This window comes from Phalacrocorax carbo, chromosome 19 (assembly GCF_963921805.1).
Source record: "Phalacrocorax carbo chromosome 19, bPhaCar2.1, whole genome shotgun sequence".
Taxonomy (NCBI): Eukaryota; Metazoa; Chordata; class Aves; order Suliformes; family Phalacrocoracidae; genus Phalacrocorax; species Phalacrocorax carbo.
This window is the reverse complement of record NC_087531.1, coordinates 2,316,426-2,339,690: the sequence shown is the minus strand read 5'-3', so window position 1 is coordinate 2,339,690 and position 23,265 is coordinate 2,316,426. Positions and strand designations below refer to the sequence as shown.

Below are 23,265 nucleotides of genomic sequence, written 5' to 3'. Positions count from 1 at the left end.
TTGAGGGGCCTGGGTTTCAGCAACCTCCACTTTGGGGACCTGGGCCAAAGTGACATGGGCTCTGGGGACCTGTCCTTGGTGGTGCTGGTCCCTTGGCACCCCCACTCTGGCGACATGGGCTCTGGGGACCTGTCCTTGAAGGTGCTGGTCCCTTGGCACCCCCACTCTGGCGACACGGGCTCTGGGGACCTGTCCTTGAGGGAGGTGGGATATTGGGACCCCCACTCTGGCGACATGGGCTCTGGGGACCTGTCCTTGTGGGTGCTGGTCCCTTGGCACCCCCACTCTGGCGACATGGGCTCTGGGGACCTGTCCTTGTGGGTCCTGGTCTCTTGGCATCCCTGCTCTGGTGACCCAGGCTCTGGGGGCTCCAGGGACTTGCTCCAGGGACCTCCAGCCTCAGGCAGCTCCTTTGGGTTAATGTTTACAGCCACCCCTGTGCTACCGACACCCCTTATCGGGGCTGTCAGTGCCATTAACATATAGGGAACCGTGGCTGTCCTCAGCCGGTGCCACCCCGCTGCTGCCGGCGGGACGGATCCGGGCCAGGAACGGCACCAGGCAGAGGCTCAGCCCTGGGGCAGCCACCCCGTGTCCTGCCCGGGGCTCCCAGCAGACCATGAGCTACACAGGTAATTTAAGAAAATTAAACCATTTAATGGGGCACGGTGGAGCATCACAAGGGCCAGAGCTCAGGGAGCCCATGCGGAGCTGGAGGGGGCACCCAGACAATCCGTGGGGTCCCCACGTCCCCAGGCTGCCAGTCCCCTCGGGGTGTACAACCCAGCAGCGATGGGCTCAGGGATCTTTCCAGGAGCATTAAAAAAAGGTGCTTTTGCTCTGTTCCCCAAACTAGCAGATTTAGCAGGAAAAGGCAGGGTGCAGGCGACAGCAGGGTTTGACCTGGTGCCTGGATGTCCCCAACGGCTGGCATGTCCCCAAGCGCACGTGCACCCTGACACTCTCCATTGGCAGCCAAAAAGGGGAAGAGGAACCTTGCGCTGCGGTCGCTGCACAGCCCCCCGCTCTGCCAGACGGCCCCGGGAGGGCCCCCCACGCACGTCCCCGGCCGGGAAGGCTCCGGCGTGCCGGCTGCTGGCGGATGCTGCGCTGAGGCGTCCCCGCGGTCGGTGGCCGCCGGCCCCAGGAGGAAGCGCCAGCCCTCAGCCCTCGCCCCACGGTGGGAACTGGGGCGAAAGAGGGGGCCGGAGGGAGGGGGAATTAAAAATAACACCCCCCCCGAGAAAGGCGTCCATGGCAGGATGTGTGCGTGCAGACCACGCACGTCCCCGTCCCAGCCATGGGGAGACCCACGGAGTGCTCATCGATGGGGAGTGCCCATCCCCATCCCCTCTGGGCTGGGGGCCCACCAGGGAAAGCCCTGGGGAGAAGCATTGGTGGGAAACAGAGCTTCACCCCGCCGGCCCCCCCAGCCCCCCCAGCCCCTCACTGGCCCGGGACGATGTAGATGTTGTCCTCGCTGTAGTTCTGCACGTTGGCGTAGATGGGCTGGTCACCGGAGACGGGCTCGCTCTCCAAGAAATAGTTGTCGTCCACTGGTACCTGGGGGCTGGGGGGGGGACAGAGAGGTGGCACCCACCGCACCGTGCCCAGGAGAGGGGGTGGGTGGGGGGCGCCTGGTCCCTGGCGGGGGAGTGAACACCACAGAGTGGCTCTGGGGGTGTGGGTTTGGGAGGAAAGGGCTCAGCCCCGGCAAGCGCCTGGGCCTTGGGGATGGTGTGATGGGACAGCATGGGTGGCACTGTGTGGGGTGGCGTGGGGTGGCATGGGACAGCAGGGCACGGCACGGCACAGCAGGGGAGGGGATGGGACAAGCCCCGAGCAGCCGGTCCCCACACTGGAGCCTCACCTGTACTGCTTCTCCTGCCATCCTGGCGTCCAGCCCTGCGTGGCGGCCCTGGCGGCGGAGGGGCTCACAAAGATGTTTTCGTAGTCCAGCGAGGTGGTGGCGTCGGTGGTGCCGATCTCAGTGTCCCGGCTGACGTAGCGGGGCTGCCCCTGAGCTGCGGTGGGTTCCCTCTTATTCCACCCCACGCTGGCAGCAGCGGTAGCTGCTTTCCTCCACCGGTAGAGAACCACGGCGATGACCACCAGCAGCACGGCCACCACGGCGGCGGCCCCGACCGAGCCAGGTATCAACCTCACATTTTGCCTGAGTGCCGGGTCATGGAAATTGGTGGCGTTTAATCCGTCTTGGGACATGTGGCAGAGGCACTGGGGCACCGTGCAGCTGGGCTGGGAGCCGGTGCAGGGTGCCAAGGTGCTGCTCACTATGTCACAGCGGCACGGCACGGCCAGGAAGCGCAGGCTGGCCTGGAAGGCGGCGGGGGGCACGGCGGAGAGGGGGCTGCTCTCCAGGCAGAGGGTCTGCAAAGCCGTAGCGTTGGTGAAGAAGTCGGCGGGCAGCTCCCGCAGCTGGTTGTGCTGCAGCTTCAGACACTGCAAACCCCACGCTCGGCTCAGGAAGGCGGCCGGTAGCTCCCGCCACGGAGAGGTCCAGCTCCTTCAGCCCCGGCGTGACGCGGAACGAGGGGCTCAGGGCCTCAGTGCAGTTATGGCTCAGCTGCACATGGCTCTGCTGTTGGAAGAGGTCCCAGTCCAGCTCTCTGCATTGATGGCTCCTGTTGGTCAAATTCAGATTGGTGGGGGCGTTTTTCGGCATGGCAAAGCAGGGGGATGAGGGGGACGAGGGGTGTAGCAGCAGCAGCAGCAGCATTAGGGGGGCTGCAGGGTGTCCCATGGCCCATCCACCCCGCCGGGCGCCTGGGTGGGTAACAGGGGGGTCAGCAAGACCTGCCGGAGTGGACCCCCATTCCCACCGAACGTGCTCGTTTCCCCCTCCCAGTGCAAACCAGCGCAGCCCAGTCTGGGACCCACCCTGATCCCTCTCTCCACGGTCAAGGCAGCCCCCAGGGGTCCCAGCAGGTGGTTTTCTGCCCCCCGCCCCAGCCCCAGCACCCTGACTTGCCTGTGCTCCAGCCGCCTCTCTGCCTGATGCGGGCAGGGGAAGAGGAACAGGCGGGTCCCGCTGTCCCGTGTCACCCTGCCAGGGTTTAGCTGGCCCCAGGGGTGGGGGGCAGGGCAGCAGCACCCCCATCTCAGCACCCCCCGCCTGCCACCGGACCGCCTGGCCCCTTCTTGGGGTGCTGCAGGGCTCTGATCCCGGGCGCTGCAGCGGTGCTGCTCCCTGCCCGAGGGTCCTGGGGGGAGCCCGGAGTGGGGGGGTCTTGGGGCTTGTGGGGGCCCAGCTGGGTGCTGAGCATCCCCACATGTTGTCACCAGCTGGGGGACCCCAGCCCTGTGACCCCGGTGCCCCAGGAGCACCCGAGTGGGCAGCTCCCCCGCCCCCCCCCCCCCATGCACACGCGTGGGCACACGCAGACATGCACACACACATGCTGCTGCGTGCTTGCACGCGCACGTAGGTGCACAGGCGCTGGGTGCTCACACACGCACCCCACGTATGTTCGCAGGCACGTGGGTGCGCACGCACACCCACCAGCACACAGACACGCGTGTGCTGCCGTGCACACGTGTGTGCTGCCGTGCCCACACACGCGCAATCGCGGCACCTGGTGAAGCGGGTCGGAGCCGGGGAGGGGTTGGTTTTGGGTCTTAATGATGTCTTGGTGCAATTAATGCGGTGGCCTAGGGAGGGCATGCGGGCAGGATCGGGCCCTCCCTGGGGTCTCGGCACCCGCGGGGGCTCTGCTTGGGGTCCGTGTCTGTGTCCCCCCCGTGCACCTGTGCCTGCCACCCACATCTGTGTCCTGCGTCCATCCCCTCGTGTCCGTGTCCCTCCATGCCCACTCCCTCACCTCCATGTCCGTGTCTGTGTCCGTGTCCCTCCCCTCGTGTCCGTGTCCATCCACGTCCAACCCCCCGTCAGGATGTACCTCCGCGCCCCCCCACCCTCTCACGTCCGTGTCACCGTGTCCGTGTCCGCCCCCTGGTGTCCGTGTCCCTCCATTTCCACCCTCTCACACCCACGTCCCTGCGTCCCCTGTGTCTGGGTCCATCCCTTCGTGTCAGTGTCCACGCACGTCCACCCCCTCGTGTGCGTGTCCCTCTGTGACCACCGTGTCTGTGTCCATCCCCTCGCGTCCGTGTCCCTCCGTGTGTCCCCCCGTATCCATGTCCCCTCATGGCCGAGTCCCCATAACGCCCACCCCCTTGCATCTGTGTCCACCCCCTCGTGTCCCTTCGTGCCCCCCCCCGCGTCTGCATCCACCCTCTCGCGTCCGTGTCCCTGTGACCGCCGTGCCCGTGTCTGCCCCCTGGTGTCCGTGTCCCTCTTCACGGCCGTGTCCCTCCGTGCCCACCCTCACGTCTGCGTCCACCCCCTCGTGACCGTGTCCCTCTGTGACCACTGTGTCCGTGTCCCTCTTCATGTCCGTGTCCCTCCATGTCCACCCTCTCATGCCCGTGTCCCTCTGTGTCCCCCGTGTCCACGTCCACCCCCTCGTGTTCATGTGCCTCCATTTCCACCCACACGCCTGCATCCACTCCCTCATGTCCGTGTTCCTCCGTGTCCCCCCTTGCATCTGCATCCACCCCCTCATGTCCAAGTCCCTCTGTGACCCCCGTGTCAGTGTCCATCCATCCCTTGCGTCTGTGTCCACTCCCCCTCGTGTCCATGTCCCTCCACATCCATGCTCGCATCTGCATCCACCCTCTCATGTCTGTGTCCTTCTGTGACCCCAGTGTTCACTTCCACCCCCTCGTGTCCGTGTCCCTCTTCATGTCCGTGTCCCCCTTCATGTCCGTGTCCCCCCTTGCATCTGCGTCCACCCCCTCGTGTACAAGTCCCACCGTGACCCCCGTGTCTGTGTCCACCCCCTTGCGTCTGCATCCAATCCCCCGTGTCCGAGTCCCTCTGACCCCCGTGCCCGTGTCCACGCCCTCGTGTCCGTGTCCCTCTTCATGTCCGCATCCCTCCATGCCCTCCCTTGCATCTGCATCCACCCCCTCGTGTCCGTGTTCCTCTGTGACCCCCGTGTCCGCGCCATCCCCTCCCTCCACCGCCCACGCGTATCCCCCCTCCTCGCCTCCGTGTCCCCCCTCGCCCACCCCCTCCCCTCCTCTCCCTCCCGCCCCCCCCCGCTCAGTCCCCACCACCTCCTCAGAGCTGCCATCGCCCTTTTAAGAGCGGCGGCGCGGGCGGGGAGTGGGGGGGGGGGGCGGTGTTGCTGGAACAGCCGGGCGGGGGGGGGGGAGGCGCGCGCGGGGACCCCCGGCCCGGCGCGGCGGTTTCAAGCTCCCCCGCGGGCGCGCGGCCGGAGCCGCCGGGGCCGGGGCCGGGGCCGGGGCCGGGATGGCGGCGGGGGGGGCGCGGGGCCGGGGCCGGGGCCGCTGACAGCCGGTACCGCGCCGCCGCCCCAGCATGTACGCCAAGGGCAAGGGCTCCGGCGTGCCCTCGGACGGCCAGGCCCGCGAGAAGTGAGTGCGGCGGGGGGCGGGAGCGGGGCCGGGGGCGCGGAAGTTTTTTGCCGGGGCGGCCGCACCGGGGAGCGGGGACGGAGGGATGGTGGGGGAGGTGGGGGGGGGGGGGGATCGGGGGGCGGGCGGACCCCCGCGGCCCCGCCCCGCCGGGGCGCACCGGCAGCCGCCGCGGGGCAGCGGGAGCCGTCGGGGCTCAACCGGACACCGGCGTTACCGGGAGCCGCGAATGTCCCCGGGGCCACCGGGAGCCGCGCTGTGCCCTGGGTATTGCCGTTCCCCGGAGCCACCGGGAGCCGCCATACCCCCTCTTCGCGTCCGTGTGTCCCCCCCCCCGCGCCGGGCATCGCCATCCCCCGGGGCACCGGCGGCGGGACCCGGCATCCCCGGCCGTGCCCGTCCCCGCCGTGCTCCGGTGCTCGGGGCCGCCGGGGGCTTCACCCGTCCCCGGGGCACCTGCCGGAGCCGGGGGGTGGGGTGGGGGGGCTGCACCCCGGGGCTGCCCCTGAGCCCTGCCACCCCCGTGGGGGTCCCCGCGGCTCCCGTTCCCCGCTGCCGGCGGGGGGGGGGGCGGTGTGCGGGGGTGATGGAGCACCGAGAAGGGGTCCCCAGAGGGTCCCTCGGTCAGGGGACACCCACGGTGACACTCGCCCCTTGGTCACATCCCGCGTGGGGACGTGTCACCCGGCGCATCCCACCCACGGGGAACCGGGGCGGCCGCCCCCGCCGTGGAGAGGTGCCCGGTGTCACCGGTGGGACTCGGTGTCCCCGTGATGCCCCGCGGGGGTCCCTCGCGGCGGGGGTGGGGGGTGGGGGTGTGTGTGTGACATCGAATCCCCCTTGTTAGGACTTAACGGGGGCCCCATCCTGGCCGCTCCCCGGTGTCACTCGGGGGTCCCCCCCCCTTTCGGGGTCTGCCCATGGGGGTGTCACCGCGCTGCTCCGGTGGTGACAGCCCCGCAGTGGGGGCACCCCGGGGTGGGGGGGCGGGGGGTCCCTGGTGGGGGGGTGCCATGCCCGGCCCTGACCCCCTGACCCCATCCCCATCCCCGCAGGCTGGCGCTGTACGTCTACGAGTACCTGCTGCACGTGGGGGCCCAGAAATCGGCCCAGACCTTCCTGTCGGAGGTAAGAGAGGGGGGGGGGCTGCACCTCCTGGGCCCCCCCATCCCGCAGGGTTGGGGCTCTGCAGCCCCCGTGGCTCCCTGAGCCCATCCCCGGGGGGTCAGGCCTGGCGATGTCTGACCCCCCACCCCCCCCGCCGTGCCCCTCTCCGCAGATCCGATGGGAGAAGAACATCACGCTGGGCGAGCCCCCCGGCTTCCTGCACTCCTGGTGGTGGTGAGTTGGGGCGGGGGGGGGCGGCCGGGAGCGGGGCTGGACCCCCCCCTCCTCCCCACAGCGGTGGGGCTGGGACTGGGGCCGGGGGCTGCCCCCCTCCCCCCCATGCTGCCGCCACATCACCTCGTACCCCATAAACCTGCCGCTCTGCTTTTCCCATCAGTGATTTCGGGGCCCCCCCCCACCCCCCCCCGCCCCTCACATCCCAGCTACGCCCCGGCCCCCCCGCCCGGCCCCTCCAGATGGATCCAATTTGGCACCGAGTGTGGGGCGGGGAGGGGGTCCCAGCCCAGGGCCGGACCCCCCGCCCCCAGGGGGGCCCCGGCAGAGCACCCCGAGGGGGTGATGGTGATGCCGGATGGCAGCAGACGGGGGGGGGGGGGGGGGGAAGGGGGGGACACACAGGTCATGCCGGGGGTCTCGCCCTGGCGTGGCCGTGTCGGGGAGGGGGGGCTCAGCGGGGCGCAGGATGCGGCCGTGCCGGGCGCCGCCGTGTCGCCACCGCCGCATTTAGCCATTTCCAATAAATGATTAGTTGGTGATTTATGGGGGGGGGGCACGAACAGCGCGGGGGGGGGGCGGCCACGGAGCCTTCCAGGCCCTTAACCCTCCTGCTGCCAGCACCCGGCCACTGCACCCCAAATCTGGGGGGGCACCCAGAAACAGTGCTGGGGGGGGCAGACACGCACCACGGGCCCCTCCGCTGTCCTCTACCCACCGTGGCGCCCGGGAGGGGGGTGCGCGGGCAGCGGGACCCCCCCATCCCGCCCCGGGATGCTGCAGCCTGATGTAAAGTCCCAGGAATTTGTGCTCCGGCCGTAGCGACCGTTTCCAGGGAAAACAGGCGGCAGCGACGGAGCCGGGAGGCCCCCGCCACGTCGGTGGGGGGGGGACACACAGCACCGGCCCCCCCACCCCGCCGGCCATCAGTGACATGAGCGTGGTCGGGCTCAGCCGGCAGTGGGGGACTTGTGGCGGGGCACGGCGGGTGAGGGCGGGGTGGGGGGAGGGGGACGCATCCTGGGGGGGGGGTCCTGACCCACTGTCCCCCCACCCCCTAGTGTCTTCTGGGACCTGTACTGTGCTGCTCCCGACCGCCGGGAAACCTGTGAGCACTCCAGTGAGGCCAAAGCCTTCCACGACTACGTGAGTACCGTGGGGATGGGGGGGGGGCTCTGTACCCCCACTTCCTCACCCCCACCCATGCTGCCCCCCCACTGGCGAGACCCCCGTGCCGAGGATGCCGGCGGTCCGGGGGTTAATGCCGGCTCTGCCAGCCCCGGCCTCGCCAGCATGGGTGACCTATTTTGCAGGGTGGTGCAGCGGGGGGGGGGGGGGCTAACCCCTGGGGGCCTGGCTCATCCCCCCCCCCCAACCCAGGGACCCCGGCATGTCTGCCCCCCGTCACCAACCCCACGGGGGATTGGGACCCCCGAATCCGGTCCCATCCCGCAGCCCCCAACCTGCAGTGTGGGCAAAGTACCGGGCTGCTTCCCAACTGGGGGGCACCCCAGCAGGGTTGGGGTGTCCCCTCCTCACCCGGTGCCCCGGGGGCCACCACGGGCTTGGGGCTCGGTGAGACACCCCACACACACACCCCAGTGTGACACCCCCCGCCCCTGCCCCCGGCAGCTCCGCTCCTTATCGGCGCCAGCCTTCGGCGAGTTAATCATTGGCACAGAGTCAACAGCCCGGCTGCCCGCGTGTGCCCGCTCCTGCCGGGGCTGCAGGCAGGGCTGCAGGCAGGCGGGGGGGGGGACGGGGGGTGCCAGGAGGGGAACCGGGTCCTGGGATGGTGGGGATCCACTCGGAGGGGGGCTGGAGGGAGCACCGTGCCCCAGGCTGGTGCACGGTCGCAGGGGATGCGGGATGCTGCGGGATCCACGGCGCCAAGGGATGCGGGATGCTGTGGGGGCCCGCGGTGCCGCAGGAGGCTGCGGGAGACGTGATGCTGTGCCGTGCAGGGTGCCACGGGGTGCAGGAAGCCGTGGGATGCGGGATGCTGTGGGATATACAGCGCTGTGGGATGCGGGATGCCGTGGGACACGCGGCGCCGTGCCGTGAGGGATGCTGTGGGATCCGCGGTGCTGGGAGATGCGGGATGCTGCAGTATCCATGGTACCGTGGGATGCAGGATGCTGTGGGGGTCCACGGGGCGGTGAGGTGTGGGATGCGGTGGGATACACGGTGCCCTGACGTTCAGGCTGCTGTGGGATGCAGGAGAGGCCACGGGGCATGCGTTGCCCCCAACCCTCGCCCCATCCCACCGGGGCGGGGCTGGAGCGACTCCCCCTGCGCCCACCCCCCAGCTGCTCAGCACCCCACAGCAGCACCCAGCCTGGGGGAGGGGGGTGACCACCCTGCCCTCTGGGACACCCATCACCGCTGTGGGGACAGCGGGTCCCCGTGGGTGTGCGTGGGCACGTGTGTGCCTGCACCAGCACCGCGGGGGCTGCCGGGGCCGGGGCTGCAGCAGGGCCCCCCCCCTCCTCTTCACCACCCCCGGCCCCCGGCGCAGCGCAGAGCTGATTTTCATGCTGGAATTAATGAGGCTGCCGGTGCGGTGACGCCGGGGACGTGGCGCGGGTCAGGCCGCGTTGCCATGGCAGTGCTGCCTGGCTGGCAGAGCCGGGGCGCTGGGGACCGCTGTGGGGGGGGGGGGAGCCCCCGCAGCCCCCACGCTGCACCCCATGGGATGCCAGGCACAGCCGCATCCCCCTCTCTGTGCCCACCGACCACTGCCGCCAAACCGGTACCCACGGGGTAAATTGGGTCTCACCAGCATGGAGGGGGTGCCCCTCGCCCTCCCATGGGTGCTGCTCAGCCGGACACCCTGGGGTGCATCGAGACACCCCCAATGTGGGGGTGGTGACCCCCATCACTGGGGGGTCCAGCAGGGTCCGACCTGCCTGCGGCAGTGGGGGGGAGCAGTGGCAGCAGCCAGCCCCACAGCAGGGTTTGGGGTCTCTCCTGGGGTGCAGCGGTGTGGGGACCCCCCAGCCTACACCCCCCCCACCGTGTCGTGTCCCCCCCCTTCCTCTCTCCTGACCTTGAGTCTGTAGGAGGAGCTGAAACTCCCCAACCTGTTGCCATGGCAACTCTGCTTTGCATCACTGAGTGATGGGGGGGCGGGGGGGGCCCAATTTGGTCCCTGCCATGGGGAGGGCAGCACCAACCCCCTTGTGGGGCTGGGGCTGGGGGGGAGGGGGCAGCACTGGCCCCACACCGTGGTGCAGGAGAGTGGGGGGGTCCCAAGGGGGGACAGGGGCTGCACCCCCCTCTGCCTTGGCCCTGTCCGGTGGGGGGGACAGGGCCTGTGCCCGCCAAGGCAAGGCTGCCCTGCTGTCCCTGGGGCAGCTCCGTGGGTGCTGCGTTGACCCCACAGCCATGGGGTGATGCTACTGCCAAAGCACCCTTCACCCCCCACCCCCCGCCAGCACCCCTCAGGTATGGGGCTGCACCCCCCCACCCTGGGGCAGCTGCTGGCCGGGGACTGGTCCCCTGTGCCATACTGGGGTGGGTGGGCACCGTGGTGGCTCCAGTGATGCGCACCGTGATGGGCTCCATGATGGCTCCATGATCAGCACCGTGATGGGCCGTGTGGTGGGACTGTGGTGGGACCATCATGAGCTCCACGATGGCTCCGGTGATGGCTCTGTGTTGGGCACCATGGTGGGGACTGTGGTGGGCTCCATGATGGCTCCAGTGATGAGCACCATGATGGCGACTGTGGTGGGACCGTGGTGAGCTCCATGATGGGCTCTGTGATGGCGGCAGGATGGCCACCATGGTGAGCTCCATGGTGGGACCGTGGTGGGCTCCCTGATGGGCACCGCGAGCCTGGTGCCACCCCCATCACCCCAAACATCCCCGAGGTGTCCCCGCTCCAACCCCAGAGGCCAGCCGGTGGGGTGGGGGCCAAAGGGTTAACGAGGAGGGATGCTGGGGGTGCAGGGCGCTGGGGCGGGTTGGGGAGGATGTGGGGGCTGCGCCTGCCGCACCCAGCCCCCCCAGGGTCCCCCCCTCCCCGGGTGCTGTTGGGTTTGGCTGCACAGACTCCCATTGTCTTGCAAATGATCCCTGGGGCTGGGGAGTGCCTGGGGCTGGATCCTGCAGCTGGTAAATGAGGCTGGGGGCCCTGGGACCCCCACTCCAACCCCCGGGCCCAGCAGGCACCAGGCCCTAGTGTGGTCATGCCGTGGAGCTGGGACCCCTGGCTGGGTGCCCCGGGCACCCACTGTCACCCACGTGCCTGGTGTCACCCATCCCCCAGGCGTGACACGTGTACATGGCATGACCCGTGCCCAGCGTCACCCGTGTGCCCACCACGGGGGGCCCCCCGGGGGTCTTGCCCTCCCCAGCCAGCATCCCCATCACCGTTTCTGCGCTGGCGGCACCCATGGGTGCCCCGACCCCGTCACCCCTCAGTAGGTGATGCCCCCCCCCCCCAAATGCAGCTGGGGCCCCCCTCTCCCCGCAGGGCTGGCAGCGGGCTGGGGGGCCGTGGGGCAGTGCGGGGCCCCCCGGGTGGAGGGGGCAGTGCGAGGTCCCCCCCCTTCTTCTCCTCCCCTACAAATTGAAACCAGTTGTGGCGGAGGGGCCAAGCCGGAAAGCCGGCACATTCCTTCCCTTAACAGCTCCCCTCGGACGGGGGCCGGCAGGCGAGTGGGGCCAGGGCCCCCTGCCCGCCCCCCCCACCCCCCCCCGAGCCCAGCTGGCCCCCATGGGGTCCCCCGGGGCCGGCTGCAGCCCCGCCGGCCCCCCCAGTTTGGCTGGGAGGGGAGCAGAGCCCGGTTCTCCCCGCGCTACCCTCTCGCTCGCGCGGGGCTTGGCGTGACCGTGCTGGCGCCCGGTGGCTGCTTGGGGACACAGGGACAGGGTGGCCCTGGGGCTGGAGGCGCATGGGACACGCCGATGGCCCCAGGCCGTGAGGGTCGGCCGCCCCCAGTCCCCCCCCAGTGCTGCGGCACACATGTACTGGGGCCGGGGCACAGCTGCGGAGGCTGGATCCGGCACTGCCGTGGGGGTGCCGGGATGGCAGCGGGGTGGGGGGGCTGCTGCGGGGTGACCCCCCCCGCACCCCTCCACGGTGCTGAGCTCTCCTTTCCCCGCAGAGCGCAGCGGCGGCTCCCAGCCCAGTGATGGGGAACCTGCCCCCCGGCGAGGGCATGCCGGGGGGTCCCATGCCCCCCGCCTTCTTTCAGGTACCAGCCTGCCTGCACCGTGCCCTGGGGCTGCCCCCCACCCCCAGGCCTGGCGGGGGGCGGGGGGGGCGGGCAGGGCTGGGGTGGGGGCGGGAGGGCAGCTCCCACGGGGGGCTCGGTGGTCCTGGGGGTGTCATCCTGCTGCGTGGGCTTGTGCACGTGCGAGCACGCGTGTGTGAGCGTGCACCTATGTGCGTGCATGTGAGAGAGCGTGTGTATGAGTTTGTGCATGAGCATAAATACGTGCACATGTGTGCGTGTTTGAGCGTGCAAGTGCGTGAGCATCATGTGTTCGTGCTCCCAGCGTCGGGTGTGAGTGTGCACGCGTGTCCTTGCAGCGTTCGGCATGTGCATCTGAGCACTGCGGGGGGGGGTGCACGCATGATGCAGGTGTGTGCACACGCATGATGCAGGTGTGCGCGCAAAGGGCTCGTGTGTGTGAGCACACGTGTGCGAGTGCGTGTGTGAGCACACACACGTGAGCCCGTGTGCGTGCCGGGGCCTGCGCACACAGGGCTGGGGCGCCCGGCTGTGCTCCCCACGCTGTGTGCAGGCGTGTGCATGACCTTAGCGTGTGCACACGCCTGAGCCCCGCGCGTGTGTGAGCAGCCAGGGAGGGGATACATGAGCCGGGGCCCCCCCCCCCCACGCCACAACATAGCTAGACCCCCCACCCCGCCACCCCCCCCGCCCCGCCCCCAATCCCACCCTGGTGCCGCCCCATCCCCACATTGCCCCAGACTGGGGCCAGCCCCGTGTCCCCCCGCACACCCCGCACTGGGGTGTCCCCCGACCCGGGGGCCGCTGCCCCCCACCTCCCCAGGCCCCCCCCCCGCCCATAACCGTGTTTTATTTCTCTTGAAGGGACCTGCGGGCTCTCAGCCATCACCCCACGCCCAACCTCCGCCCCACAACCCCGGTGCCCCCATGCTGGGGCCGCACAGCCAGGTAAGGCTGGGCACAGCCCGGCAGCCCCCGGCCACCCCACCAGCGCCCGCAGGAGTGTCCCGGCCCCCACCCAGACTCCCCTCCCCAGCCCCCCCCCCCAGGGTGATGCCGCAGCCCCCCCCCCCAAGCTCCAGCTCATCACCCCGCTCCCTCTCTTGCAGCCCTTCATGTCCCCCCGGTACCCTGGTGGCCCCCGGCCCCCGCTCCGGATGCCCAACCAGGTGAGGTGGTCGCGGATGGGGCTCCCCACCCCCCTGCCGAAGTGGGTGCAGACCCCCACTCTGGGTGGGGAGGGTGTCCTGCAGCACCCTGACCCACTGTCCCCTGTGACTCTGCAGCCTCCCGTGGGTGTCCCCGGCTCCCAGCCGCTGCTGCCCAACGCCATGGATCCGGCCGCGCGGTCACAGGGTGAGTTGGGGGGGGGGTCCCTGTCCCCGTGTCTGTGGGGTGTGTGTGTCCCCCCCCCAGGTCGGTGCGGGGGGGGGGGAGTGTTGCAGGGTCTCACGCCTCCTCCCACCCTTTGCACAGGACATCCTGGCATGGGGGGCCCGATGCAGCGCATGAACCCCCCACGAGGCATGGCCGGCATGGCCCCCCAGGTGAGGGGACACGGGGACCGGGACAGGGATGGGGAAGTACAGAGACCGGGATGGGGCCATGGGTGGGGTTGGGGATGTGAACAGGGACAGGGATCCAGGGATGGGATGGGGATGGGGATGGGGACAGGGACTGGGATAGGGATGGGGCGGGAGGCAGGGCTGGGGATGAGACTGGGGTGGGTCGTTGGGTTGGGAACAGGGAGATATGGAGATGGGGGTAGGGAAGGATTTGGAGACAGGGATATGGGGATGGGGATGGGTTTGGGGACAGGGAGGCATGGATGGAGACGGGGATGGGTTTGGGGCTGGGGCTGGGTACAGGATTGGGTACAGGGATACAGGGCTGGGAATCGGATTTGGAAGAGGGAGATGTGGGTAGGGATGGGGCTGGGGATGAGGACAGGGAGACAGTGATGGGGTGGGGATGGGGACAGGGACAGAGCACCCCGTTCCCTGCTGACTCCCTGCTCTCCCTGCAGACCTACGGCAGCGGGATGCGGCCCCCCCCCAGCTCGCTGGCCGGCCCTGGCATGCCCGCCATGAACATGTAAGGCTCCCAGCCCCTACTCTGCGCCCCACACACCCCCCGCCCGCGCCCCGGAGCTGGGCAGGGGGAGCCGGGTGGCCGCACGGGGTGGGGGGGACCCAGGGACCAGCAGGACCCCGCCTCACCTCTCCCCGTTGCCTTGCAGGGGCCCCGGCGGCCGCGGGCCCTGGCCGAACCCCAACGCCAACTCCGTAAGTTGGGGGTGGGGAAGTACCTGGGTGGGGCCGGGGCCATGGGGGTGCTGGCTTTGTGCCCCCAAAGCTGACCCCCATGCCCCTCCCTCTATGCTGACCCCCACCCCCCGTCTGTCCCCCCCAGATCGCCTACTCCTCCTCGTCCCCTGGGAACTATGTGGTGAGTATTGGGGTGCACTCAGGGGCATGGGGGGGGGGGGGCTGTGCTGGAGGCAAACCCACTGTGGCCCCCCCAACCTGCCTCCGTTTTCTTCCCCCACCCAGGGCCCTCCTGGGGGCGTTGGCCCCCCCGGCACCCCCATCCTGCCCAGCCCCGGAGGTGAGTGTCTGCAGGGACATGACGAGGCACAGGCTTGGGGGACATTGATGGGGGGGGGGGGGATTTGGGGTGCCATGCTCACCCCCCGCCCCCCATGTCATTCCCCCCCTCCCCAGACTCCACTAACTCCAGTGAGAACATGTACACCATGATGAACCCCATTGGGCCCGCAGGGAACCGGCCGAACGTGAGTGAGAGATACGGGGGGGACGGGGATTTGGGGGGGGGGGGTCCCCACATTGCTCACACCCCACCCCTCACCCTTTCCTTTCCAGTTCCCGATGGGGCCCGGACCCGAGGGGCCCATGGGTGGCATGAGCACGATGGAGCCACATCACATGAACGGATCCTTAGGTGGGTACCCCAACTCTGGTCGGGGGGGTGTCTCCATGCCCCCCCCCGGGACGTGGTGGTGGTCCCCAGCCCTGCTGCGGCCCCATCCTGTGGTCCATGAGCTCCATCTGTGGGCGGCCGGGCTCCGTGCAGGCCCCCGCCGCGGCTGGGTGGGGTGGGGGGGGGGTGGCGGGGGGGTGGCATGGGGCGGGGGGGGGACACGGAGTGGGGGGGGGTCGCTAATGCGCTGCTGTTGTCCTTGCAGGCTCCGGGGACATGGATGGGCTGCCAAAGGTGAGCGTGGGGGCCTTGAAACCCCGTGTACTGGGACCCCCCCCCACCCCATGCACTGGGACCACTGTCCATGGGCAGACCCTGTACTGCTGGGACCCCATTTACTGGGGGACACACACACCCCCACACCCCCCCATGCACCAGGACACTGTGCACTGGGACGCCCCTCCCACTATGTACTGGGACCCCATTTATTGGTGCCCCCCTCCCATGCACTGGGTCCCCCATTTATTGGGACACCCCCACTCCCACCCACCCCCCCCTCCATGCACCAGGACCCCATGCACTGGGACGCCCCCCCACTATGTACTGGGACCCCATTTATTGGTGCCCCCCACCATGCACTGGGTCCCCCATTTATTGGGACACCCCCACCCCCCCCCCTCCATGCACCAGGACCCCATGCACTGGGACACCCCCCCACTATGTACTGGGACCCCCATTTATTGGGGGCCACCCCCCCCATGTACTGGGATGCCCCTCCATGTACTGGGACCCCATTTATTGGTGCCCCTCCCCATTCACTGGGAACCCCCATGTACCGGGACCCTGCACCATTCAACGCCCCCTCCCCAACACTAACGTTCTTCTCCCCCTCCCCAGAGCTCCCCCAGTAACCTGGGGGCCCTGAGCAACCCCCCCGGCACCCCGCGGGACGACGCCGAGCTGAGCAGCAATTTCTTAAACCCCTTCCAAAGCGACAGCGTAAGGGACCCGGCGGGGACCCCCGGGGACCCCCGGGGGGGCAGGCGGCGAGGGCGGGGGGCCCGGGGCGGGCGCGGCAGCCGGGGACGGGGGGGGACAACGACAAGGTCCCCGTGGCGGAACCCCCCCATGGCAGCGGGGGGCTCGCCTTGGCCGAGCGGCCGGGAGGCGTGAGGTGGGCGGGGTGGGGGGGCAGCGGTGTGTGCCCCCCCCTCCGGCCCCCCCCCACCCCGCTAACCCTCTGGTGTCTCCGCTCTCTCTAGTACTCGCCCAGCATGACAATGAGCGTGTGAGCCCAGCGCCGAGGCCGCCGACAGCCAGACGCCCACACACACCAGAGAAAAAATAATTAATAATAATTACCAACCCCCCCCCCAGCCCCCCCCAAACACTAAACAAAAAAAAAAAAGTGGGAAAAAAAAATAATTAGAAATAAGTCATGCGACTTATTTACTGCCCCCCACCCCCACCCCCCCCCCGCCCACCCCACAACCCCGGGGCAGGGACCACCCCAGTGCTGGGACCCCCCCCACTACACCACAGACCCCCACCCTGGGGTGGGGGGGTCGAGGGGCTCTTGTGGGGGGTGTTTTGTTCCCCCAGGGTGGTGCCAGCCCCCTCCCCAAGCACGGGAAGGGGGATTTTTTGGGGGGTTCACAGCACTGTGCCCCCCCCGCCATGGCATGCTGCCCAGCTGGGGCACGTGCACTTAATTGCACTTAGCTGCAATGCTAATGAGCAGTGCCCCCCCCCTCCACTGTCTGGGAAGGTGTGACCCCCTCCCAGTTCTCCCAGTACCCTCCCTGCTGGGCACCCCCCCATCTCATGGCGGGGGGGGGGGGGGGCGTAGCCAATCCCCAGCCCTGCGAAAGCCCCGGGGTGGGGGCTTACCACCAGCACAGCCCCCCCAATATGGGTGCAGCCCCCCCAAGCCAGGGGCACCCCAGGCTGTGCTGGGGGAGGGGGGCTCAAGCCATACCCCCCCCCCCATAGAGCACCCCCCCCCAACAGCGCTCTATAGGGCAGGCCCCAGTGCAGAGAGCAGCCCCCCCTGGCAGCGAGCCGGCCCCTGGGGGGGGGTTCCCCGGCCCTCAGCCCCGTCTGCGTGCTCAGCCAGCACTGTGATCCCCGGCCCCCCCCCCCGAGCGCCAGACCGGGGCCCCCCGCCCCCCCCCAGGGACCACTTGTAAAACTTTAATATGAAGGAATTTTTTTTTGTGTGGTTTTTTTTTTTCTGATTTTTTTTTTCTCCTCTTTTATAACAGAAAGGACCTCAAACCCCCACACACCCCCCCACCCCAAACTGCCGCCGCGCACCCCCACTCCCTCCCCTGTACAGCCCCGCGCCGGGGGGGCCCCATCGTGCCCCCCGCTGAGGTGGGGGGCAGCCCCCAGCCCCTGTAGGGGTAGCGCCTGCCATAGGCATAGTCGTTCTGTGTAGGGACCCCCCCCCTCCATTTCTAATCCCCAGCGCCTTTAGAGCCCCTGTTGCTTATCAAAACAAAATGGGGGACCCCCCCCCAAAAAAAAAAAAACAACAAAAAAAAGAAAAAATATTAAAAAAAAAAAAACACAAAAAAACCCCAAACCAACAAAAAAACCAAACCACCCACCCCGCATCAATAAATGTAATTTGATTTTTTTTCAGAAGGCGCCGGCATTCGGCTCTCGCTTCGCCCGGGGCTTGGGGGGGCGGGGGGGGCCAGGGGGGCCCTAGGAACCAGGCTAGATGGGGGTGGGGGGGGGGACACGATGAGCTCCGGCTTTATTGGCGGGTACAAAGCTTCACAGTTTTGAGTTGGTGTCAGAGCCGGGCAGCACCGAGCGCTTTGGGGCGCGGGGGGGGACACAGGTTGTGGACACACACCACCCCACCCCCACCCCAAATTCAGCCCCCCCCCCCCCCCAAAAAGCTGATATGAACTACAAAGAGGCACCCGCCATTAGTCGGCCCCGTCGACGTGGAGGGGGGTCCGGGGAGGTCCTGGCCGCGGGGTGCCGGAGCAGGGGTGCCCATTGAGCGTGGCGGCCGCCGGCACCTTCTTGGGGGTGAGGGGGCAGGTGGCCCCCCCGGGACAGGCGCGCTTCGGGCTGGGCACCGGCCGCTGCATCTTGTGCTCCAGCAGCATGTGGTTCTGGGGGGGCAGCCCCAGGCAGGCCCTGGGGGGGGAGGGAAAAAAAAGGGGGGGGGGTGTTCACGGATGGGCACCCCAGTACTGGGGAAGGGGGATGTGATGGCACGAGGCATCCAGTGTTGGGGACACCGCACACTGGGACCTTTTGGCACTGGGCAACCTGGGCATTGGGTGCTGGGACCCACTGGTATTGGGACCGATGGCTGCTGGGACCCACTGGTATTGGGCACTGGGACCCACTGGTATTGGGACCGATGGCTGCTGGGACCCACTGGTGCTGGGCACTCCCCTGGGTATTGGCACCCATGGGTGCTGGGACCCACTGGTATTGGGCACTGGGACCCACTGGTATTGGGACCGATGGCTGCTGGGACCCACTGGTGCTGGGCACTCCCCTGGGTATTGGCACCCATGGTGCTGGGACCCACTGGTATTGGGCACTGGGACCCACTGGTATTGGGACCGATGGCTGCTGGGACCCACTGGTGCTGGGACCCACAAGCATTGGGCACTGGGACCCATCACATTGGGCACCAGGACCCACTGGTGTTGGGCACCCCCTGGTGTAGGGCCCCTGGACATCGGGCACCCTGGGCGTTAGGTACCAGGGTCTGTGGGTGTCGGACACCCTGGGCATTGGGACCTGCTCGTATTGGGTACCCCAGGCACTGGGGACCCACCCGCACTGGGACCTGCTGGTGCTGGGCATCTCCAGGCGCCACCAGCAGTGACCACCCCAGGCACTGGGACCAGCACCTTTGGGCCTCACGCGCCAGGACGCAATGGCACTGGGACCCTTGGGTGGCACGGGCACTGAGCATCAGGACCACCCACCAGCACTGGGCACCCCAGGCCTTGAGCACCAGGACCTACTGGATTTGGACACCCCATGCATGGGTGCTGGGCACCCACAGGCACTGGGATCCACAGGCATTGAGCACTGGGACCAACTGGGCGTTGGCACGTGGGGTATCAAGCACCGGGACCTCCTGCAAGCCTTGAGTGCCACCACGGGCACCAGGGTGGGTGGGAGCTGGCACCCACGAGCACGGGGACCCCCGGGGTACCTCAGGATGTTCTCGATGCAGCTGCGCTGGCGGAAGAGGGCGTTGACGACAGGGGTGCCCTCGGGCACCAGCGGGGCCTTGCAGAGGAAGGCGACGATGGAGAGGATGCTGTGGAAGCCCTGGAACTCGGGGTCGGCCTCAGTGCAGAAGGTGATGCGCTGGCACAGCTCCGTCAGGATGACCAGGTCCAGGATGATGGGGCTGGCCAGCAGCGAGTCCTGCGGGCACCGAGGGGCAAGTGGGGATGAGCCACCCCCTGGGGACGCGCCACCCCGCCCCGGGGCCACCCGGTCCGTCCCACCCACCTCGCACGTGTTGTGGATGACGATGGTGTTGGTGCCGCCCATCATGATCTCCGACGTGTACTCGTCCAGCGCACGCTTGCTGTCCCCCACGTAGGGCACGTACTTGATCACCACCTGCGAAGCGACGTCCCGTCACCTCCCCATCACCCCGGTCGTCATCGTGTGGCCCCCCACCAGGCCCCCAACTCACACAGTGGTCAGGCTTGTCCTGGGGGCCGTAGAGGATGGGGTTGGCCTGGACCACATCATCCACCACATTGCTCTTGGAGATCTCCTTGGAGCGAAACTGCTGCGGGGCCGAGAGGTTCTTCCCATCGTTGTTCCCCAGGTGGTTGTAGCTCACGATGGACTTGGTCTGGGCAGGGGGTGTGGGCAGGTCACCCCCCTGCCCCTGCCCCCCATCACAGGCAGGTCCCCGCCGCGCCACCCCGTCCCCATGTACCTTGAGTCCGGCGCCCACCAAGAAGTCCACCAGCACCGACTTGAGCTTGGTCTGACCCGACTTGAAGTCGTCGCCGCAGATGAAGACGCGGCGCTGGGCGGCCAGCTCCACCGCCCCCGGCACGAAGGTGTTCTGCGGGGAGCCGTTGATGTAGGCGCAGCCCTCCAGGATGCTGGCCACAGCGAAGAGCGTGGACGGGGACACCTCCAGGCCTTGCTGTGGGGACACGGGGCGGCTCAGCACTAGCAGGGCAGTGTTGTCACCCCCTCCCTTGTCCTCTCCCCCGTCCCCTGACCTCGATGGCCCGCAGCAGGTTGTCGGCAGTGTCGTTGAGCCCCGGCACGACGTCGCAGAAGCGCTCCGTGTTGGCCGTCCAGAGGACAATGACTTTGTCCACTCCGCTGGTCTCCTTGAAGTCCCGGATGTCCCTGCGGATCTGCTCCACCTGGGATGCCACCGAGGAGGACACATCAGCACAGTGGCATCCCCTCCATCACCCGTGTCCCACCACCGTCCCACCAGGACCTGCTCAGCCATGGACCCGTGGAGGACGTTGTCCGCCCGCTCCTCCTGGTTGGCGGCGATGAACTCGGGGATGTAGATGGAGGGTCGGGGCTTCATCTTCTCCAGGTGGGGCCAGAGCTGCTCCTGCAGCGGCCAGTCCAGCACCTCCGCCCGCCGCATGGCCTCCGCCAGGTTCAACGAGGAGATGTCCCAGCCTGGGGGACCAGTGGTGACCAAGCACTCAGGGTCCCCCACCCCATCATGGGGTCCCCCCGCAAGCCCCACCTACCATCGAAGACGATGTCATTGGGATGCACCATGGGCAGCAGGTCACGGAAAGGCACGTAGACGTCGCCGGTGGGGCTGGTGCCCAGGCAGACAGTGGAGGCTTGGAGCAGGGAGCCATAGTAGTTGGCTTTCTGGGATGGAGAACATGAGGATAAGCCACTGGCCCCGGGGGATCCCCAGCACCCCCAAACCGTGGAGCCGGGGATGCAGACCACCTCTGCAGGGGCAGGGAGGAGCTCGGGGGGCAGGGCCCAGAGTCAGACAGGAGCAGCTGAGCTCCGTGGGCATCATGCTCCGATGAGGATCCCTGCGGGACACCCAGAACCTTGCTGGGGTCCCGCCGGGGACACCCACCTTGCGTCCCGTCTTGGTCATCCAGGACAGCCCCAGCTTGTTGGCCAGCACGGCCGCCGTCACCGTCGTGCCGTTGTTACCCCCCCAGCCCACCAGCATCACCCCCAGGCGGGGGACCTGCCGCCCTGTCCGGAAGGTGAAGCGGGTCGAGCATGGCCGCACCTGCGGGACAGAGACAGGGGACACGTGGGGATGAGAAGAGCCACCGCCGAGCCCCCCAGGCAGCCCCCTGCCCCCCCTGCCCGTACCTTGGTGACACCGTTCTCCTTGCAGACGTGCACGGTGCTGTACGTGTACTTGGCCTCAATGAAGTCCTTGCTGTACGTGACGTCGGGGCTCTCCACAAGGAATGTCTCTGCCATTGTTCCCGGAGCTGGAATAGGAGGAAATGGGTGTCAGCCCCGCAGGCCTGGCACGCCGGGTCCCCCCACCCCGGGTCCCCCCTCCCCGGTCCCCCCACCCTGCCGGGACGCGGCTCTGGCACCGGCTCGCTGCCAGGCTGTGCCGCCGGTGGGGACCCTTGGCTCTCTGCCCCGCGGCCTCCCAGTGCGGCAGCGGCGGTGAGGCTGCCACCGTGGCCCCTTCCCACGCGCACCCCGGCACCGGCCACTGGCCCCAGGACAGGCGGGGAGCAGGGGGAGGGTGATCGCCCCCAATCCTGGGCCCCCCTGGCCCCAGGACCTCACTGAGACCTGGACGAGCCGGGAGGGTGCACGGTCCCCGTCCTGCTCGGTCCCTGTGGTTCCCTCCCCGGGGGTGGCAGTGGGCACGGGAGAGCATGGGGAGCTAGGGATGGTCCCAGGGGACATGGGGACAGGGGCTGTCCGGGCACCCTGGGGTGGCAGAGGGGACACGGGTTGTCCCTGCACTCCAGGGAGGCAGAGGGCGCAGGGGACATGGGGACAAGGGCTGTCCCTGCTCCCAGGGGTGACAGAGGGCGCAGGGGACATGGGGACAAGGGCTGTCCCTGCTCCCAAAGGGGGCAGAGGGCGCAGGGGACATGGGGACAAGGGCTGTCCCTGCTCCCAAAGGGGGCAGAGGGCGCAGGGGACATGGGGACAAGGGCTGTCCCTGCTCCCAGGGGTGACAGAGGGCGCAGGGGACATGGGGACAAGGGCTGTCCCTGCTCCCAGGCTGCAGGGGATTTGGGGGCATGGGCTGCTCCCGCTCCCGGGGGTGCCGGGGGACAGGGGCTGCCGCTGCCGCCCCGGCGTGTCCGGGGGCACGGGGGGACACGCACCAGCCCGGGGCCGCCCCCGCTCCCCGGGACCAAAGACGAAAACCCCTTCCCGGGCCGCCCCCGCTCTCCCCGCGGGCACTCACCGGGCCGGGCCGCGCCGAGGCGCGCTGGAGGCGGCGGTGCCGGTGCCGGTGCCGGTGCCGGTGCCGGTGCTGCCCCGCGGGGGATGATGCGATCGCCGCCGCCGCCGCCCCGGCTCCCGCCGCTTAATCGACTCCCAGGACCCGCCCCCCCCCCCGGCCCCGCCCCCCCCAACCGGCCCCCGCTCGACCTCCCCCCCCCCACCCCCGGCACGTGCCCCGCCGCCCCCCCGGACCCCCCTCCCCCCGGTCCCCCCTCCCCGGTCCCGGCCCGGCGGCAGGTGCGGGGCGGCCCCGGGCCCGGCCGCCGGCTCTTACCGGGGCGGGGGGGGGGGGCGGCGGGAGGCGAAGGCGGAGGGGAGCGGCCGCTGACCCGGGAAGGGGAAGTGGCGCCGGGGCCGGGGCCCGGGACGGGGCCGGGGGTCCCGCCGCCGCCTTCCGGCTATTGAGTGCCCCGGGCCGGCGGCTTCCTGCGCTGCCGGGGCTCCGCGCCTTCCCACGGGCCCCGTCCCACCGCGCCGCTCCCACGGTGCTGCCAGCCCTGCCCCGGCACCGGTGTCCTGCAGCCCCCGGCACCCCAGAGCCCCTGGCACCCTGCTGCCCCCAGCACCAGCACCCCAGAGCCCCCAGCACCAGCACCCCAGAGCCTCTGGCACCCCAGAGCCCCCAGCACCCTGCTGCCCCCAGCACCCTGCTGCCCCCAGCACCAGCACCCCAGAGCACCCAGCACCCTGCTGCCCCCAGCACCAGCACCCCAGAGCCCCTGCACCCCGAGCTCCCAGCACCCTGCTACCCCTGGCACCCCAGAGCCCCTGGCACCAGCACCCCAGAGCCCCCAGCATCCCACTGTCTCCAGAGCCCCTGGCATCCTAGAGCCCCCAGCACCCTGCTGCCCCTGGCACCCCA

The 23,265-nt window shown here is 69.3% G+C and overlaps 3 protein-coding genes across 6 annotated transcripts; 1 reads left to right on the top strand and 2 right to left on the bottom strand.

The window, feature by feature from the left end:
* Positions 1 to 636: 636 nt before the first annotated feature.
* LOC135316454 (leucine-rich repeat-containing protein 25-like) lies at positions 637 to 3,845 on the bottom strand. The gene is made up of 4 exons (XM_064469902.1): positions 3,840 to 3,845; positions 2,990 to 3,078; positions 1,871 to 2,524; positions 637 to 1,570 (listed from the first exon to the last, which is right to left on the bottom strand). The coding sequence occupies exons 1-4, from the start codon at positions 3,843 to 3,845 to the stop codon at positions 1,447 to 1,449; spliced, it is 873 nt and encodes a 290-aa protein (XP_064325972.1). The 3' UTR covers positions 637 to 1,446.
* Positions 3,846 to 5,239: 1,394 nt separating this feature from the next.
* On the top strand, positions 5,240 to 17,525 carry SSBP4 (single stranded DNA binding protein 4). 4 transcript variants are annotated; one of them, XM_064469766.1, is made up of 18 exons: positions 5,243 to 5,460; positions 6,516 to 6,588; positions 6,740 to 6,801; positions 7,863 to 7,947; positions 11,916 to 12,005; positions 12,870 to 12,953; positions 13,115 to 13,174; positions 13,292 to 13,361; positions 13,482 to 13,552; positions 14,032 to 14,099; positions 14,245 to 14,290; positions 14,418 to 14,453; positions 14,558 to 14,612; positions 14,729 to 14,799; positions 14,888 to 14,966; positions 15,211 to 15,239; positions 15,843 to 15,944; positions 16,208 to 17,525. In XM_064469766.1, the coding sequence occupies exons 1-18, from the start codon at positions 5,405 to 5,407 to the stop codon at positions 16,235 to 16,237; spliced, it is 1,167 nt and encodes a 388-aa protein (XP_064325836.1). In that variant the 5' UTR covers positions 5,243 to 5,404; the 3' UTR covers positions 16,238 to 17,525. The 4 variants fall into 4 exon arrangements, with proteins under 4 accessions (XP_064325839.1, XP_064325838.1, XP_064325836.1 ...); XM_064469767.1 differs by lacking the exon at positions 5,243 to 5,460 and adding an exon at positions 5,620 to 5,727; XM_064469769.1 differs by lacking the exon at positions 11,916 to 12,005 and having other exon boundaries at positions 5,240 to 5,460.
* ISYNA1 (inositol-3-phosphate synthase 1) lies at positions 17,426 to 22,540 on the bottom strand. Its single transcript, XM_064469765.1, has 11 exons — positions 22,363 to 22,540; positions 21,288 to 21,412; positions 21,040 to 21,201; positions 20,687 to 20,816; positions 20,419 to 20,612; positions 20,189 to 20,338; positions 19,894 to 20,109; positions 19,642 to 19,806; positions 19,452 to 19,565; positions 19,147 to 19,364; positions 17,426 to 18,104 (listed from the first exon to the last, which is right to left on the bottom strand). The coding sequence occupies exons 2-11, from the start codon at positions 21,399 to 21,401 to the stop codon at positions 17,888 to 17,890; spliced, it is 1,680 nt and encodes a 559-aa protein (XP_064325835.1). The 5' UTR covers positions 21,402 to 21,412; positions 22,363 to 22,540; the 3' UTR covers positions 17,426 to 17,887.
* Positions 22,541 to 23,265: the final 725 nt, after the last annotated feature.